The sequence below is a fragment of the Aedes albopictus genome, chromosome 3, assembly GCF_035046485.1.
Source record: "Aedes albopictus strain Foshan chromosome 3, AalbF5, whole genome shotgun sequence".
Classification (NCBI taxonomy): Eukaryota; Metazoa; Arthropoda; class Insecta; order Diptera; family Culicidae; genus Aedes; species Aedes albopictus.
The window spans coordinates 33,212,943-33,231,706 of record NC_085138.1 but is presented as its reverse complement, the minus strand read 5'-3'; the positions used below and the strand labels follow the sequence as shown (position 1 = coordinate 33,231,706).

General features: G+C 41.0%; 2 protein-coding genes across 5 annotated transcripts in view; one reads left to right on the top strand and one right to left on the bottom strand.

The window, feature by feature from the left end:
* The window catches only part of LOC109419222 (uncharacterized), a 174,175-nt gene extending 164,951 nt beyond the window's left edge, over positions 1-9,224 (top strand). For all 4 annotated transcript variants that reach the window (XM_062859256.1, XM_062859255.1, XM_062859254.1 and 1 more), the window contains exon 4: positions 8,300-9,224. The gene's annotated coding sequence lies outside the window, so the exon portion shown is untranslated. The remainder of the gene's footprint in view (positions 1-8,299) is intronic.
* The window catches only part of LOC109419225 (actin-histidine N-methyltransferase), a 365,401-nt gene that overhangs the window by 340,530 nt on the left and 6,107 nt on the right, over positions 1-18,764 (bottom strand). The window contains 5 exon segments of the mRNA XM_062859260.1: positions 12,757-12,915; positions 12,917-12,974; positions 12,977-13,103; positions 13,105-13,232; positions 13,235-13,631. Of these exon segments, the coding sequence (XP_062715244.1) occupies positions 12,757-12,915; positions 12,917-12,974; positions 12,977-13,103; positions 13,105-13,232; positions 13,235-13,481 (719 nt within the window). The 5' untranslated portion in view covers positions 13,482-13,631.

Sequence of the window (18,764 nt, the reverse complement as noted above, 5' to 3'; positions counted from 1 at the left end):
TGTTAGCTTGAATTTCAATTTGAAGCTCAAACGTTTTTCTCAACCAAACTTATGAATCTAAATTGAACTCCACGAAGGGAACAGTTCAGATTTTCAATAAATATGCTTTAGAATTGTTCTTTTTGTTGTCGATGCACAAGTTTTATGCGGCCCGCAGGTCGATCCCGAATTGCAAATTTGGCCCGCGGTATCCTCCAGTCTGAGCACCACTGTGTTATTCAGTACGTACTACCAACGGGTTCCAAACTGTGATAGAACGATAATGATCCGTGGATTTCAGCGAAGACTACTTTATCAAGAACACATGGAACATCGATTTTTTCCATACTAGCATCAAGCGTCACCGTGTGTTGTGTTAAGGTGATACCTTTGTATAAATGTGTAAGAGTGTGTTGGTGCAAGTGTGAAGATACTATCATGAATAGTTCCCCTTTTATCCGTGGAGTGCGCTGCTATCAGTGACTTCCGATTTTCAGCAGTACTACTAGTCTACCGTCTACCCCCGTTGGTTTGGCCTCATCTAATCTGAACACTTTTTAATTTGAACCCCTCTAATCTGCACATCGTTCAAACTAAAAATGGCTCAAACGTCATTCTGCTCATGGAACGGAGTGAAACGGAACGCAAAATCAAAACAAAACAGCAAAAAGGGTTGCCATCAGTGTGTTTTGCGATGCCTACAGGATTACTAGAAGTTCAAATTAAAAAATGAACCCCGTTAGTTTGCATGAGGTGTCGTTCAAACCAACGGGGGTAGACGGTACTAGATAAAGTGGTCTTCGCTTTTAAGCTGCATTTCGCGGCCTCAGTTGCACTACGACTAAGGTACGAAACCATGATACACAAATTACGTACTTAACGCTCAAATAGGAAATTTTGAAACCCCTCGCACTCTCCCATGTAACGCATTTTGTATGGAGATTTAAAAATACGCTAGAATCCCTAGCATTACGCTAGAATCTAGCATTACGTAATTTGTGTACGATGCCAGAGTGGTACACTAGAACTTTAAATAGTAAATGAGTAGATCTCACGAAATTTGTAGCCATTAGATCTCTACATTAGATTGGCGAATGTTCATGATCTACAGGGGATGGCCAAAATGTTTGGGATAGGCAACTTTTTTTTCTCTCACCAAAAAATTCAATATGCTATAACATTTCGTAGAGTGCATCAAAAAATCTCAAATTTTGACTGTTTATCAACCTGTTATATGTTCATCACTGGTTCAAATTTGTGCTCGATTGATTAAACTTTCGCAAAGTTATAACCGTTCGGGTGAAACACTATTTTTAGACAACTCATTTTTGAGTAGTCATATCTCGGAAACAATTGAACCGAATTGAATGAAATTTTTAACGTACACTAACAATATACAGATGCTTTACAAACTATTAAAACATAGATAGTTTTTGAACGTTGAAAAAAGTTATCATGGATTGACACTTTTTGGATTTTTCTCGAAAAAAGGTAATTTTTTTACGTCAATGTCAATAAATTTTAGTGTTGATGTCCAAAGATTTTCCACTTCTGTTCTCAAGTTATCTCTAATCAGATTAGAGCCTATTTAGATTGAAGAAAGAATACATTTACCAATTTTTGTATGGTATTGTAAATTTGACTTATTTTCCTCTCTTTGGGTAAAAATTTCAACCCGGTATAACTTAATTCGTCGTGAGAAAATATTACATTTTATAACGTTGTACTAAGTATCAATAATTGTTCATAAACGTTAAAAAGTTCAATCAATTCGGTTCACTGGTTTCCGAGATATGACAACTCAAAAATGAGTTGTCTAAAAAATAGTGTTTTACCCGAACGGTTCTAACTTCGCGAAAAATTATTCAATCGAGCCCAATTTTATACCAATCATGCACACATAACAGGTTGATAAACAGTTAAAATTTGAGATTTTTTGATGCACTCTATGAAAAGTTACAGCAAGTTGATTTTTTTTTGTGGGAGAAAGAAAGTTGCCTATCCCAAACATTTTGGCCACCCCCTGTATATAACTGCCTTTAATCGCATATCAGTCCATTTTTGCTAGGTTTTCTATTCATAAGGGACAGTTATGTGATTACAGGTGGTATACCAATGAAGTCTTTCAAATGATTATGGTGAAATTTCTCATGAGACTCTTCTAGGAATTCCTCAAGGGGTCTCTCCAACAGTTCCTCTTGGTATTGCTTCAGGAATTATCATTCGGTTCCTTCAGAAATACCATTATAAATTTCTCTTTGGGATTTTACTAGTATTTTTTCTAGAAATTCTGCTAGAAATTCTTACAGGATCTTGGTATTCCTTTAGAAATTTCACCAGAGTATCTTTCAGATACATCTTCCCTCCTCCTCTCTCTTCTCCTCGTGGTTTAGTGTTCTGTATGATCACTTCCACAGATCTTAACTGAGATCTTTCTTTGCCAATGGCCCTTTTTGCATGTGTATATCGTGTGGCAGGCACGAAGATATTCTATGCTCAAGGAAATTTCCTTTGCGAATAGTCATACGGAATACCCACGCCTCAAAATCTATGGCTGTGTCTATAAATTTCCAACATCTCCAGCAAAAAGCTTACAACACAGACTAACAGAAGTCTCACTCTACTCACTTCCCATCATTTCATTTTTGAACGGTTAATTTAAATAGTATGCAAATCAGTTGCTCACAGCGCCCGCATCGTTTTTGTTCCTATTTGACGTTTGCTCACTACCGCCACCTACTTGATGGTTTGCGAAACACAGTGTATTTAGCATTGGGCGATCATATTTTTGTGACGATGATTTAAATCGCAATTTGTACCGATTGATACGTCTGTTTGTCCTTGCAATGTCAAACCACAGTTCTAATGGGTGTCTACCCAAGTAACACACTTGTCACCGAAGAGTCACGGCGGCGCAGGTTTTTGTTGCGCAGAAGTCACTGTGACTTACTTCTAACAAATAAACACATACTTGCTAGGAGTAAGTCACAGTGACTTCTGTGCAACAAAAACCTGCGCCGCCGTGACTCTTCGGTGACAAGTGTGTTACTTGGGTACTCATAACTCAAAAAAAATTCCTTGAGTTTTCAAGAGAAATTTTTGAACGTTTATAATTTTCTAAAAATTACTTTTCAACAATTATACAAGAATACACCCTAAAACCAAGTCCAAACATCTTTCCAGATTTGTGGGGATTTCTACCAGAGCTCCTCCCTGAAGTTTTTTACGAGATAGCTGTTGAAGTACCTCCCAATATTTCTTCCGGAAGTTTACCTATATGCTTCCATAATTTCTCGCTGGATTCTACCTGAAGATCCATCCAAAATTATTCAAAGTTCCTTCACGTATGTCACTTACTGGTATTCCGGGATAGCTTTCCAACAGTTTATCTCGGGAATGTACCGACAGCTTACTGATATTTCTCTTAAAAAAAGACACGGACACGTTTAGTACTTCCAGTTCTCATGGAATGCCTCACAGAATTTCGTCCGGTTCCATGAGGTTCTCAGAATTCCTCCTTGGATGTCCTTAATATTTCCTCTCGAGATTACTCTCATAACTTTGTTCCGAGATGTCTCATTTTATTTCAGGATTTTTCTGAAGTTCCTGTCGAAATTTCATCAATAAGACTACGGAGTTTCTCACAAGATTTCACTTAGGTTCCTTCGAATATTTCTCCGAGAATTTCAGCAATAGCTCCTGCAGAAATTCCAGAAGGCACTCCGGAAACAAATCTTAGGAGAAAGTCCAGGATAAATTCAGAAAAAAAACTCTGAGAGACATCCCAGGACTAAAAACGGAAGGAATCTTCTGAGAGAAGAGCCAGGAGAAACTCTAATAGAAATCTCATTAAAACTTCAAAATAAACCCCGCGGTAACCTTTAACCCTTCAGGACGCGCGCTGTTGTAAAAAGTACAACACTGCAAAAAATCTCGCTCGTCGTATACAGCACGAGCGCGGTGCAGTTTCGGTTGCTTGATGGCGCGCGTTCTGAAAGGTTAAGAAATATTTCAGCTGAAACTATTGTAGAAAACCAGGAAGGAACTCTAAAAAAAGCACACAGGAATTTCTTGAAGATATTATTAAGAAAACTTCGAAAGAAATCTCGGGACGAAATTCCTACAGAAAATTCGTGAAAAATTCCTTGAGAAATCCTTGAAACAGCTCTAGTAGAAATCCCAGGAATGACTCCTGTAGCAACTCTGGGAGAAATTCTGGGAAGATTTTCTGGGGAAGATACGCCGGAGGAACTCCGGGAAAAATCACACAAGGGGCTCTGGGAGCAATACCGGAAACAAATTCTGGGAAGAAATTTTGTGGCATCTCCGTCAAAAACTCCAGGAGAAATCGATCGAAATTCAGGAATCTTGGAAAAACTGCTGGGAGGAATCCGGAACTATACATATCCGGGAAAAAATCCAAAAAGGAATACCAAAAAATGGCGTGAAAAATACGAAAGGAGTTTTGTGAGAAATCCTGGGAGGCATTCCTAAATACACTTTACTTTTGCAACAACATATGACCACTTTTCCTCACCTAACTTTTGGAAAGGTGAAAACATAATTTTGAAAACAAAACAACAAAAAGTTATAACTTGGAAATAAACCTTGGAATAAAATGTTGTTTTCGATGATGTTTCAACAGGATTTCAAAAAAATACATCAAGAGAAATATTCATAGGGTAACTCTCGCTGAGACCGTCTTACTATTTACACCATGTCTGCAAAAATGTTTAAGGTGGCGATTTTCTGAAAGTCCTCCCCAAAAAAGTAAGGAAAATGCATTTGGTTAATCAAATTGGTGGACCCCCCGTTAGTTAGAGCCACAAGCATTTTGGCGGACCCCTCGATTTTTGTCAATTGTTGGTTCATTTAAACCGTTATAACTCGAAAGTTTCGCCAGAAACCACCTAAAAACTTTAAGTTGTTGAAAAGAGAGAAGATAGGGCTACTATTTACAGTTATAAAAAGTTGGGTCAGCCATATTGATTGTGGCCGTCATCTTGGATTTTTATACCAAAACTGTTTTTTCACCATGTTGGCAACCACCGATTTTCAAAATTTTTGCGTCAATCGAAAGCGGGGACATATTTACACAACATATCAAAAATTTAGAGATGTATCTTTTTCCTATCAAAAGTTATCTGCACTTTTGTGAATCATGCCACTTTTGCGCACTGGGCCAGGTGCCGATTGTTTACATAAATGCAGCGTTATTTCACAGTGTTTACGAACATTTATTCTAAATCTGAATCCACTAATTAAAAGTTGAAAGTTTCAGCTTTTCAAAACACCAAAAAAGTTTAAAAAGCAATGCCCGCATCGTTGAGAAACAGTTAAAAATGAGAACGATTCTCCGATTTGCCCTAATTTTGCTTCAGGTGCGTTTGTGTATACAAGCAGGCGCCAACTTTGATGCTGTTGCGTGTCATTGCCGGTGCGCATGGGAATGTATGGAGAAAACGTGTCATGATTTACAAAAGTGCAGATAACTTTTGATAGGAAAAAGATACATATCTAAATTTTCGATATGTTGTGTAAAAATGTCCCAGCTTTCGATTGACGCAAGAAATTTGAAAATCGGTGGTTGCCAACATGGTGAAAAAATGTTTTGGTACATAAATTCAAGATGGCGGCTGAAATCAATATGGCCGACCTAACTTTTTATAACTGCAAAGAGTACCTCTATCTTTTCTCTTTCCAACAACCTATAGTTTTAAAGTGGTTTCTGACGAAACTTTCGAGTTATAACGGATTAAATGAGCCAACAATTGACCAAAATCGAGGGGTTCACCAAAATGCTTGTGGCTCTAACTAACGGGGGGTCCACCAATTTGATTAACCAAATGCATTTTCCTTACTTTTTTTGGGAGGACTTTCAGAAAATCGCCACCTTAAACATTTTTGAAGACATGGTGTAAATAGTGGGACGGTCTCAGCGAGAGTTACCCCATAGTGAAATTTTCCAAAATCTGTCGATTGTTCATTAATTTTCTGTAAAAAGCTGACTTCCAGCCTTAAATTTATCAAGTAGCCTAGGATGGTGCTTCTGGTGAAGTCCGATTTCATATTTTAGTGATTGAATCTTCCATAGTATTATAGAGTTTTACGTAACTCAAGAAAGATTTTAGACTAGGATATTTGCTTGACCCAAGAATAAATTAAATGTTATAAACAGTGGACAAATATAAATACATATTAACAAATATTTTCATGTTTTTTTTTTAAGAAAGTTGATTCTTTTAGAATTAGAATCTTTTAGAATGTATTCCTTTCCATAAATTTCTTTCGAGGTTTTCCCAGAAATTCCTCCTAGAATTCATCTAGAAATACCTTTAAGAATTCTTTAAAAATTTCCTCCAAGATTTTTTTTCCAGAAATTTCTCAGCAGATTTTTCTAAGAATTCCTCCACGAGTTTCACCTAGAGTTCCACCTGATATATTTAATAGATTTTTTCTTAAAATTCGCACAAATGTTTCTCCAGGGGTTTCACCAGGTATTACTTTAAAAAAAAGTTTCTTATAGAAATACATCAAGAAATTCATGCAGGAATTCCACTAGCAATTCCTCCAGAAGTTTCTCCCGAGTTTCCACTATTCTTCCGTGCATTCTTCCTGAAAATCCTCTAGGGATTCCTTTAGAAATTCCTTCAGGAATTTGTATTCAGGATTCCTCCAAGGAGTTGTCTAGAAAACTTTCAATAAATTCTACAAGGACTTCCACTAAGGATTTCCATAGAAATTTCTTCCGGGATTCCTTTAGAAATTCCTTAAGGGAATTTTCAGATATGGCAGTATGATTAGTAAAAAGATTGGCCAAAAGTGACCCCAAGGAAATGCATGTATCCAACTCAAACTATTTCAAAATGAATTTTAGCCGAATACCGAAATTCTTGCTAGATTGCACTAGAAATCTTCGCCGGATTCGAGGAAAAATCTTTTTGAATTACAAGAACAAAATTCCAGGATATCTGGACTTCTCTTCAATGTATTCTAGAAGAGATTTGCCGAATTCTAGGAGCAATACTTACATGATTCAAAAATTAATCTTTGCAAGATGGCATAACGATCCTTTGAGGGGGATCTTTGAATGACAGAAGGAATCACTAGCTGTATCTAGTAAAAATCTTTGCCATTTTCCAGGAATACTTGTCCTGGGCAAAGAAAGACCAGATAGGGTTAAATAAGGATTCTTACTAGGACCCTACTAGGAAAAAGCTTGGTAAGATTTCTTTGGAATCCTTGATGGATTCTCTCTCGCTAGATTCGAAGACGAACTCGAAGTTATGAATAAGGTTGCTGAAGTACAAAGATGGTCGCCACTATGGCCACTTATATTTTACTGAATTTTTCTCGAGCACAAATCGGGAGATCTATCAAGCAAATTGATCGGGTAAATGTTACTTGTTACTTGCTAACTCACAGTGCACATTAAGTAGCATTTTCAAACTAAAGCGTCAAGTCTTCAGATTTGTGCTCGAGAAAAGGCGAACCAAAATGCGTTTTTTTAAGTTAACTCTGACGACCTTCACCATAACATTGAAATTGGATTACAATTAAAGTACATCGGGGCAAGTTGAAACGGGTGGGGCAAGAAGTTTTAAAATAGATTTCAATACAATTTGGAAATTTATCCTTCGCTAAAAGACGGTTTGAATCAAAAACTATGTATGGTGATTAAATTGTTTATCATCATTAGAAAACATCATGTTAACCTGCTGTTTCATCTTGTCCCACTCGTTTCAACTTGCCCTTATGTCATCAAGACGACAAACATTCTGAAGATGCATATTTCTCTTGACATTTCGAAGTTCTTGGCAGATTCCAAGAAGAATGATTACAATATTTCAAAGGGAAGCTTCCTTGGATTGTACAAAGTCTTGTTGTTGGGACACCTTATGGCATCTTTCCATGATTACTAGACTGTACTTCCGAGAGTGACCTGTCGCATTTAAGTCAGAATACTCGCTAGATTTTAGTAAGAATTACAATTGTATTCTAATCTGTGATTGACTACTGGAGGGATCCTAGCTGGATTCTCCGAGGCAGCTCCGGATGATTGGAGGTTTTACTTGGGTTGAATTATATTTGGTGTCTTCTTAGTTCTTCAGAAATACCTAACGTTTTTTACTAACTTGTATCGTTATCCTTCAAGTGTGCTTTGTTTAGTATAAGTGTGCTTCAAATTTGTTTAGTGCTAGTGTACTGCGCTACAGTAGTCATTTATGCAAAAAGTAGCAAAAGGATGTTTTTAGCACGAGTCGTTCATTATCCATCGAGGCTTGCCGAGTAATCCAGTTTTTTTTTCTTTTATTTCAAGGCAATACTAACCAGCATCCACAATTCAAAAGAACATGGGACATCTCCGAAGAGATCCTCAACAGTAGTTTCTCTACAGCCAAAACGTAGCAAGCTCAAATAGAAATTTAGCAGTAACTATTTTCCGCTCTTCCCTTCCCTAAGACACCCCTTGCACCTTTTATGCTTCAATGTTCCTTCGAATTCGACAACTCATCTATCCTAAACCATCCATCCGCACTATCTGCTATTATTATGAGTTCATTTATTAATAATAACCACGATTCTGTGGATGAGAGCACACAACACCGCCCTTCACAGTCCGGATCAATATCCGTTTGAACGGACAGACAAAGCACGCATCCATCCAAAGCAAAGCACAGATAGTAGAGGGCCATGTCACTACATGACAGTTGATTGATGCAAACCGGCGGCAAAAATGAAGCGAGCAAACGTCCCAACATGTGTGCGGTCGGCTGTAGGTAAATGTGTCTAATAAAAGTAAAGCGCAAAAGTGAAAAATGTAACGATCCGCCAACAATCCGGATCCGCCGCAAACATGCAACAACAAAAATGCATAAACAAATCATAGGAAAGTAAGTGTGAACAATGTGCAATACAGATAATAAGAAACAACATCATCATCATCGTCGTAATCGTAAGAAAAAGAGAGATAATATCACCTAACAAGATAAATAAAGCAACCCCAACAAGATATACGGTTTTAATTTAGTACCTAACAAGCGAGCGATAATTTATGAGCAGCATTCGTATATGAACGAGGGCCACGCGCCTCTCTTCCACTAACTCTCCTCCATTTCCCATTTAAGCATTAGGTAGCGATAGTGATTTTAGCTTTAAGGAATTGAAAACCCATTTCTTTGAAACCGCAAAAGAATGTGTAAGATACAAATCGAGGAAAATAAAAGAGACTGGCCGTGAACATTATTGGAAAATAGTTGGAAAGGTGGTACACGAGTGTTTGAATGTTACTCCGAAATTTTCACAGACAGAAGATTGAAAGGTAAAAACAACCTGAAGGCAACAGAACGAATGAAAAAAGGTCGAATAACAAAAGTTTGAATGCCAACATTATGAAGACACCAATTTTGGAGTTCCTCCAGGGAGCTCTCCAGGAGTTCCTCCAGGGAGCTCTCCAGGAGTTCCTCCAGGGAGCTCTCCAGGAGTTCCTCCAGGGAGCTCTCCAGGAGTTCCTCCAGGGAGCCCTCCAGGAGGAGTTCCTCCAGGGAGCCCTCCAGGAGGAGTTCCTCCAGGGAGCCCTCCAGGAGGAGTTCCTCCAGGGAGCCCTCCAGGAGGAGTTCCTCCAGGGGGCCCTCCAGGAGGAGTTCCTCCAGGGAGCCCTCCAGGAGGAGTTCCTCCAGGGGGCCCTCCAGGAGGAGTTCCTCCAGGGAGCCCTCCAGGAGGAGTTCCTCCTGGGAGCCCTCCAGGAGGAGTTCCTCCTGGGAGCCCTCCAGGAGGAGTTCCTCCTGGGAGCCCTCCAGGAGGAGTTCCTCCTGGGAGCCCTCCAGGAGGAGTTCCTCCTGGGAGCCCTCCAGGAGGAGTTCCTCCTGGGAGCCCTCCAGGAGGAGTTCCTCCTGGGAGCCGTCCAGGAGGAGTTCCTCCTGGGAGCCCTCCAGGAGGAGTTCCTCCTGGGAGCCCTCCAGGAGGAGTTCCTCCTGGGAGCCCTCCAGGAGGAGTTCCTCCTGGGAGCCCTCCAGGAGGAGTTCCTCCTGGGAGCCCTCCAGGAGGAGTTCCTCCTGGGAGCCCTCCAGGAGGAGTTCCTCCTGGGAGCCCTCCAGGAGGAGTTCCTCCAGGGAGCCCTCCAGGAGGAGTTCCTCCAGGGAGCCCTCCAGGAGGAGTTCCTCCAGGGAGCCCTCCAGGAGGAGTTCCTCCAGGGAGCCCTCCAGGAGGAGTTCCTCCAGGGAGCCCTCCAGGAGGAGTTCCTCCAGGGAGCCCTCCAGGAGGAGTTCCTCCAGGGAGCCCTCCAGGAGGAGTTCCTCCAGGGAGCCCTCCAGGAGGAGTTCCTCCAAGAGGAGTTCCTCCAGGGAGCCCTCCAGGAGGAGTTCCTCCAGGGATTCCTCAAGGAGGAGTTCGTCCAGTAATACCTCCAGGAGGAGTTCCTCCAGGGAACCCTCCAGGAGGAGTTCGTTCAGGGAGCCCTTTAGGAGAAGTTCTTCCAGGAATTCCTCCAGGAGCAGTTTCTTCAGGGATTCCTCAAGGAGGAGTTCGTCCAGTGATACCCCCAGGGATTTTTTTTAGAAAAACTGTGTCGGCCTTTTGTATTACCATCTACATTTTCAGATTTCGACGTTTTGTCTTTCGACCCTTTTTTCATAGACTCTCCCTTTTCGATTTGATTGGTTGGACGGTTGATCGATCGATTGGCTAGCTAGACGGTTGTATCCCGAGATGAGATTGTCATTACGCCCATTAGTCAATTTCACACTTTGTTCGCGTTCCTCAGGCCGAACCGCGCGTGGCGAATGAAATTAATTCCATTCGAACGCATATACAATTAACTCGATACGAAGGGGGAACAACCAATTGACGTCTTGCCCTAACGGAGGGGTTGTTGTGTACAACCAAGCTAAATGTAGTATAGGAGAGTAGGAGAGAGATAATGATTGTATTTAAATGAGTGCGAAACCAGGTATTGCCAGCTAGCAGGAGGTAAAAAAAACGAAACGGACAAATAAAACTGAAAATTTAAAAATCGCATTTAAACTTTTATTTCAGCTCTCTTTTCACATTGTCCTTTTCCATTATCGCTAATTGGGTTTGCCGGTACAACTGACTGGCTGCTCTATTTGCAGATTCATTTGCTATGCGGAATGAAGAGCTTTTGGGACCAATTTGGTGTTGATTGAGTTTCCACAATAGTAGTTTTAGTGTTTCAGCTTGATTTTCTTTTTAAAAAGCTGTTTGAATTATCAAATGCATTGTCACGGAAGCACTCAGTACCATAAATAGTCAATGAAAGGCAGTGATTCAAAACTGGAGATTATGTAGAAATTCAAAACAAAACAAAAGTTAAAAATCGCTAAAAGTTTATTGTTGTATTTTGGCTCCGTAAAGCCCAACATACATTTGAGCCACGCGAAAGTTTTTCCGCAGATTATCTGAGAAATTCTTACAGGATTCCCGGAAGAATCCTCACAGGACCACCACCATACATATTTCTCGGAGAAATCCTATCAGACGAGTCCTCACAACATTCTTGAAGAAATCCTCGCAATATTGCAAGAGGAATTCTCACAACATTCGCAGAGGCATCATCAAATGATTTACGGAGGAATGCTCGCAGCATTCGCGGAGGAATCATCCCAGGATTCCCCAAGGAATCTTCTCGCAATATTCTCGGAGGAATCCTCGCAGGATTCTCGGAGGAATCCTCGCAGGATTCTCGGAGGAATCCTCGCAGGATTCTCGGAGGAATCCTCGCAGGATTCTCGGAGGAATCCTCACAGGATTCTCGGAGGAATCCTCGCAGGATTCTCGGAGGAATCCTCGCAGGATTCTCGGAGGAATCCTCGCAGGATTCTCGGAGGAATCCTCGCAGGATTCTCGAAGGAATCCTCGCAGGATTCTCGGAGGAATCCTCGCAGGATTCTCGGAGGAATCCTCGCAGGATTCTCGGAGGAATCCTCGCAGGATTCTCGGAGGAATCCTCGCAGGATTCTCGGAGGAATCCTCGCAGGATTCTCGGAGGAATCCTCGCAGGATTCTCGGAGGAATCCTCGCAGGATTCTCGGAGGAATCCTCGCAGGATTCTCGGAGGAATCCTCGCAGGATTCTCGGAGGAATCCTCGCAGGATTCTCGGAGGAATCCTCGCAGGATTCTCGGAGGAATCCTCGCAGGATTCTCGGAGGAATCCTCGCAGGATTCTCGGAGGAATCCTCGCAGGATTCTCGGAGGAATCCTCGCAGGATTCTCGGAGGAATCCTCGCAGGATTCTCGGAGGAATCCTCGCAGGATTTTCGGAGGAATCCTCGCAGGATTCTCGGAGGAATCCTCGCAAGATTCTCGAAGGAATCCTCGCAGGATTCTCGGAGGAATCCTCGCAGGATTCTCGAAGGAATCCTCGCAGGATTCTCGGAGGAATCCTCGCAGGATTCTCGGAGGAATCCTCGCAGGATTCTCGGAGGAATCCTCGCAGGATTCTCGAAGGAAATCTTGTAGGATTCTGAAATTAATCTTCGCAGGATTCTGAAAGGAATCTTCGCAGGATTCTGAAAGGAATCCTAGCTGAATCTTGGTGGATTAAGCGCAAAAATCCACTCTGTCTTGTATGTCCCCGTTAAAATTATTTAAAAAATCCAATAAAAACGCAAAAAGGTTCGAAGTATTGCAATGTTATGACAAATTTCTGGAGAATCCTAAAGAAAGAAACATATTTTCTAAAATGTCCTTCAACAGATACCTACAATAAAAATTCTGAATAATACATATTAAGGAAACGGATCAAAAATGTTACTCACCAGTACAAATCATACGTAAAGTTGTCCTTCAACAGCGCCGTCTTGCCCTGTATGAACTTCTTGATGAACCCATACTGCCGGGCAATGTTCTTGCAGTGATTCAATGCCGCCCCAAACGCACTGGTCCCCTTCAGTTCAGCCATCTCAGCCGGACTAAAGTACATGACCGTCGAGTACCGATCGGGCAGCACGTCCAGGTAGGGCTTCCACACACTGTTCGGCTGGAACCGTTCCACGATCAGCAGCAGCGCCAGCATCAGGTTCGACAAATTTTGCACCATCATGACCGGGATGTCCTTCATGATGTCCGGAATCTTGCTGTCGGCCGTCACCGAAAAGATCAACTTCTTCGGCACCGTCACGAAGACGTCCCCTTCCTGGAAATCCTTGGTCGCTTCCAGCCCGAGCTCGAAACCGGAAAACTCGGATATCTTGACGCCATCGAACTGGCAACCCTGCTCCTTGGCCCACCGACAGAAGACTTCGATGTTGGCCTGCCGAGGCTTTCCATTGCTGGTCTTCAGCTTGAACTCGGACTCTAGTTTGCGAATACGTTCCAGCACGGCGTACATATCCTGGTACTGCTTGAACTGCTCGTTCAGATTGGCCGTTTTTAGGAAGCTGGCCTTGATGAGCGAATCCACCAGCGTGTTGAGCTCGTTCTGTTTGCTCATCGATAGCTTTTTGCCTCCTGCCGTAGTAGCCATTGCCATGGTACCGGTCATAGTCGGAAGATGCTGGGCGGGGTTTCTTTTTCTTTTCTTCTAACGAAACACGCTGAAACTGATGAAGACGAGATTGTTCGCACGCCACCAAATTTCTCGGTAGTGACGCAGTGATTTATGTGTTTTTTTTTTTGTAACGAGATGGATTATCTGCGGTTGATATTGATGAACCAAGAGAAGTAGGAAAAGAATGATCAAATAACACGCGAACTAACGTGATTTAGGAATCGTCCAAGGTTGATGTCTTTGAGATTGCACGCCAGGGAAAACGGGACGTATTCACCAAAGTATTTTTTGCATTATTTTTGATACATATTAAAATTGCAAGATATTAGTTTTTTATGAAACGGAAGTGACACTTTATTTAACACTTTTCATTTGATCCGGGTTAACTGCTGCATCGATTCATAAAGCAAATTGAAGAATCCACATCACTTGTTGCGTACAGTTTCAGTACGCTTGCTGCTGAGTGGAACTGGTAACACAGAAGCAATTGTGGGGTGCATAAGCGGCGGCGCGGAGGTCGACGGTGGATATAATTTTACAACTCGGCAGTGTCGTTTGAATCGTGAACGAGAAAGGGCACGGCTGTTAGGAGATACGTCTGTCCCGAGAACGAATACCACATTGTAAGATTGGATAGTTATGTTAAAATGTAATATTGATTAAATAAATATATTTGCAGTATTGAAGCTGCTTGGAGTAAGAAGCTGCTGTCGATGGGTGGTTTTAGTTCTGCGGCAAAGCGTCCCTAACATCACTGTTTGATGATTTATTGCTTAATTTGTTTAACTAAGCATCTTTTTCGAAACGACGTATCTAACTATTTTGATGTTTACAATTTTACTGATAGATACACCGTTTTGATATATGAGAAAACCAAACGACGTATCTAGCCAAAATCAAAAGTAACAGATACACCAAACTGGCACCATACAAAAGCGACGTATCTGGCATGACGTATCTCTAACCAACCCGGTGTATGTGTATTTTTGCCAAAATTCATTGTGAAAATGATATGGAATGAGTAGGTTTTGTTTCTTACCTAGTGCGTGCTATATCCCTGGTGATGTTAAGCACGAAAAAACTTATGAAAAGTCTTTTTATAAAAAAACTATTTTAGTGAAATGGTCGCCAACATTGACCATGAATTTACTCAGATCAGTGAAAAACTTAGATACGTCGATTTGAAAAATTATGCTTGATTTCGACTTTGTAATCTGTGGATAACTGACACTGAGGAAGATTATTAGGTGGAAGTCGAAATACGCGTATCTGTGAAAGTATAAGCAAAACAGGGCAGAATTAAAAGGTATAAAATTGATTAAACTCATTCGAAGAGCGTATTCTACTTAGAGGGTTCGAAAAGTCGGTACAAGACTTTTTCATTGGCTTGATATGCACTTCCAATAATTTTGAGTTAAAATCAATGCCATTATTGTCAATAATTGATATTATTGTACACAACAGAAAAACGTATTTGATGATTTTATTTAAATTTCATGTCGGAAAGTTTTGAATTGGAAGTATTTCTTAGGATTCTTCTAGAATTTCCACCGGGAATTACTTTAGGTGTTCCACCACGACTTTCTCCTAATGGTCCACCGGAAATTCCTAAAGGAGCCCCATCGGGAATTTCTCTAGAAGTTCAACCTGCACTTGAGGGTGTTCCACCGAGAATTCCTCCAGAATATTTCCAGGAGTTCCATATAAATTCCTTTAGCAGGTCAATCGGGACCATAAGGCTGCTCCATTTGGAATTTCTCTGGGTCCTCCACCAGGAATTCCTCCAAGAGCCCCACCGGGAATTGCTCTAGATGATCATTTGGGACCACTAGGGGTTCCAAAGCGAATTCTTCTAGGCATCCCACCGAGATCAGTTCAAGGTATTCCACAGGAAAGTCTCCCAGAATGTCTCCAGGGGTTTCTCTAGCAGTTCCACAAGAAATTTGTCCAGCAGATCAACCGACACCTCTAGAGTGTTCCATTGCCAATTCCTCTATGTGTACCACTAGAATTTCCTCCAGGAGCTTCTCCACGAATTATTACAGATGATCATTCGGGTCCATCAAGGGTACCAGCAAGGATTTCTTCAGGATATCTCCAGAAGTTCTATTAGGAATTTCTCAAGGAGTTCCACTGTAAATTCCTCTAACAAATCAACCAGGACCTCATTCGGGTCCACCAGAGGCTCCAGCGGAAATTCGTCTAGGAGTTCCTCCCTAAATCACTCTGGGAGCTCCACTAAAAAATCCTCCTAGAGCTTCATCGGAAATAACTCAATATGATCATTCGGGACAGCCACGGATTCAAGCTAGAATCCTCTAGGAAATTCATCAAGAATCACCCTAGGAGTTTCACCAGGAATTGCTCCAAAATTGCCGTAGGAGTTCTACCGGGTATTCCACCAGGAATTCCTCCAAGAGCTCCACCGGGAATAACTCTACACTAACATTCGGGATTACAAAGGGGTTTCAGCTAGAACTCCTCTAGGACAGCGGTTTTCAGATCGTGCACCGCGGTGCACTTGGTGCACCGTGAAGCCTTGCCAAGTTCACCGTGACAGCTTTGAACAGGCTACAAGCTTGATGAAAAATATTAGGTTAATAAATCGACCAACAACATGGATGATTAATGGCACTGTTATATCAGCAGTCATATTTATCTCAAATATTAAATTTAGAAAACCTGGAACAAAATGAAAGCAACGTGGCTCTTTGGCGCGTAATTAATTCTTTAGTGAATTTCCTCTCATAAGGGACTCCTTAGATATAAAACAATCATAGGCGCCAACTTAGGGGGGGCAAGCATGGTTTTGCCCCCCCAATATTTGACGATTTTTCGATTTTCCCATACAAAAAATCAGAAAACCCAGGCTTTGCCCCCCCAATAATTTGACCAAGTTGGCGCGTCTGAAAACAATTCTAAAAAATCCATCAATGGTATCCCCAATGCCAAAAAAATTACAAGTTATAGAGGAACTTATTCTCTAGAACTTCACTAAGAATTGCAAATTTCGCTCCCTGCCTAAGTGAAAACTGTGCTTAAAACAGAACTATTTTAAACGATTTTTTTTCGCACACCTCTTTGAAAAAAACTATTTTAATAGAAATCATACCAGTTATCTAGGAATCCGGCGATCAACACAGGGATTCGTCGTCGATCTTGCCAGGAATCCACTGAAATTTGAAAATTAACCAGATACTGATTTCACCAGAAACAAGACAAAAAAATATTACTGGTCAATGCCAAATTACTTCGACGTGCGAAGAACATCGAGCGCGCATCAGAGAGTGCATTAACATTTCTGACAAACCTCAAGTTTCATTTTTTGGAATTTTTGATCACGTGGCAGTTTGTCCCCAAAAAGTGCACCGCGAGACAAAAGGCCTGAAAACCCCTGCTCTAGGAGTTCCACTGAGAATCACTCTGGAAGTTCCACCGGGAAGAATACTAGAAGTTCCATCAGGAATTTCTCTAGAAGTTCCACCAGATAGTTCTTTAGCAGGACAACCTGCTCCTATGTGAACCAGCAAAAATTCCTACAGGAGCTCCTTCGGGAATTACAGCTCCACCAGGGGCTCCAGCGAGAATTATTCTATAAGTTTCACCAACAATCACTCTGGGATTCGAAGATTCCTCCAGGAGTTCAATCAGGTATTTCTCTTCTCCATGAGAAATTCCTTTAGCGCATCAACCAGGACCTTTAGAGTATTCCACTGAGAATTCATCTAAAAGTTCTACAGGGAATTACTCTAGATGTCGTTCGAGTTGGATCCAGTACCATGATCCGGAGGCACTCTTGGAGAATTTCACAAAGATGCTTTAGAAGAAATTTCCAGAGAAAATATTGAAGAAATCTCTAGAAGAACTTGTGAAATAATTCTCAGAGAAACTCCAGAAAGAATTCCGGAGAAGTTTCTTTAGAAGTCCTGGGAAAATATGTTCAGAAAATTTCTAGAGGAACTCCTTCCCGAACTAGCTCTTAAAAAAAGGTGAATGAACTCTTAAACAAATCCTCGGAGTAATTCCTCAATTAGTTCCAGGGTGGAGAAATCTCCTGAGAAACTGGCGGAAGAATTTTCGTAGCAACTTTAGAAGGAAATAACAGAGAAGCTTCTGAAAACATGTCGCAGAAACTCCTGAAGAAATATCCGGAGGAACTTCCGAAGGCATTTCCTGAAAGAATTCCCAGAGAAAGTTGAATTTATTGAATAATTTCTTATGGAACTCCAGGAAGAACTCCTAAAGAATGTTCAGGAGGATTTCCTGAAGAAAGTATTGAAGGAACTCCTGCAGGTAAATTGTCATGGGAATATTTCAAAAATTGCCTGAGGTAATTTCCAGAGAAAGTCCAAAGGAATTGTTAGAGGAACTCTCAAAAGAATTCACAAGAGAACTATTACTAGATACTGGAATTTCCGAAGAAACTGCCGAAGGGAATTTTCGAGAGGACTTCTGAATAAAATTCCTAGAGAAACTCCTAAGCGAATATTCGAAAATACTTCTGAGAAAATGCTAAGGATCTCCTGGATGGAAAGCTGCAACAATTCATACATAAACTCATGCAGAAACTTCCCGAGGAAATCAAAGATGGAGGATTTTTTACAGAAACTACTGGATGTATCTCCAGTGAAATGCAACAAGTAGTTTTCGGAGTATTATGTCTGTTAATTTATTCCTAGCTGATATACGATACAAGATGTTTTAATCGGATGGAAATGATTCTGGGTAATTTTCTATTGAAAATAAATAGATGTTGATTGGTCCATGGCTGACACATTAAGAAGGCAAGTGTCAGCTTGCCGACAGTATTTATTTATTCGTTCTTCGAACCTAACAATAGCACATTTCAATGAATGCTTGGTAGCATTAGTTTCGAGGGTGGTATTCATCACACGGAGAAACTTTCTTGCGGACATTACTGAATCTCTTGCAGACACTACTGAAGGAATTCTCGCAGGAAGTTTTGAAGAAATATCCAAAGAAACTCCTGAAAGAATTATCGGAAAAAATCTTGAAGAAATTATCGGAAGAAGTTTGGAAGGAAAAAAATTAAGAAATTTTGAAATAGCTGGAGGAAACATACTGAAAAAAAGGAATGTTCATGGTGTGGATTCGGGTTCTGTTTGGCTTTCTATTCCGCAGAATCATTACCTGTTCTATGGCTTAATTGGTTAAAGCACCGGTCTAGCGAATACGGGGTCGTGGGTTCGAATCCCACCAGAACGATTTTTTTTTTCAAAAATTCATCTCTCAATTTTTTAATTAGCAACATTCTAT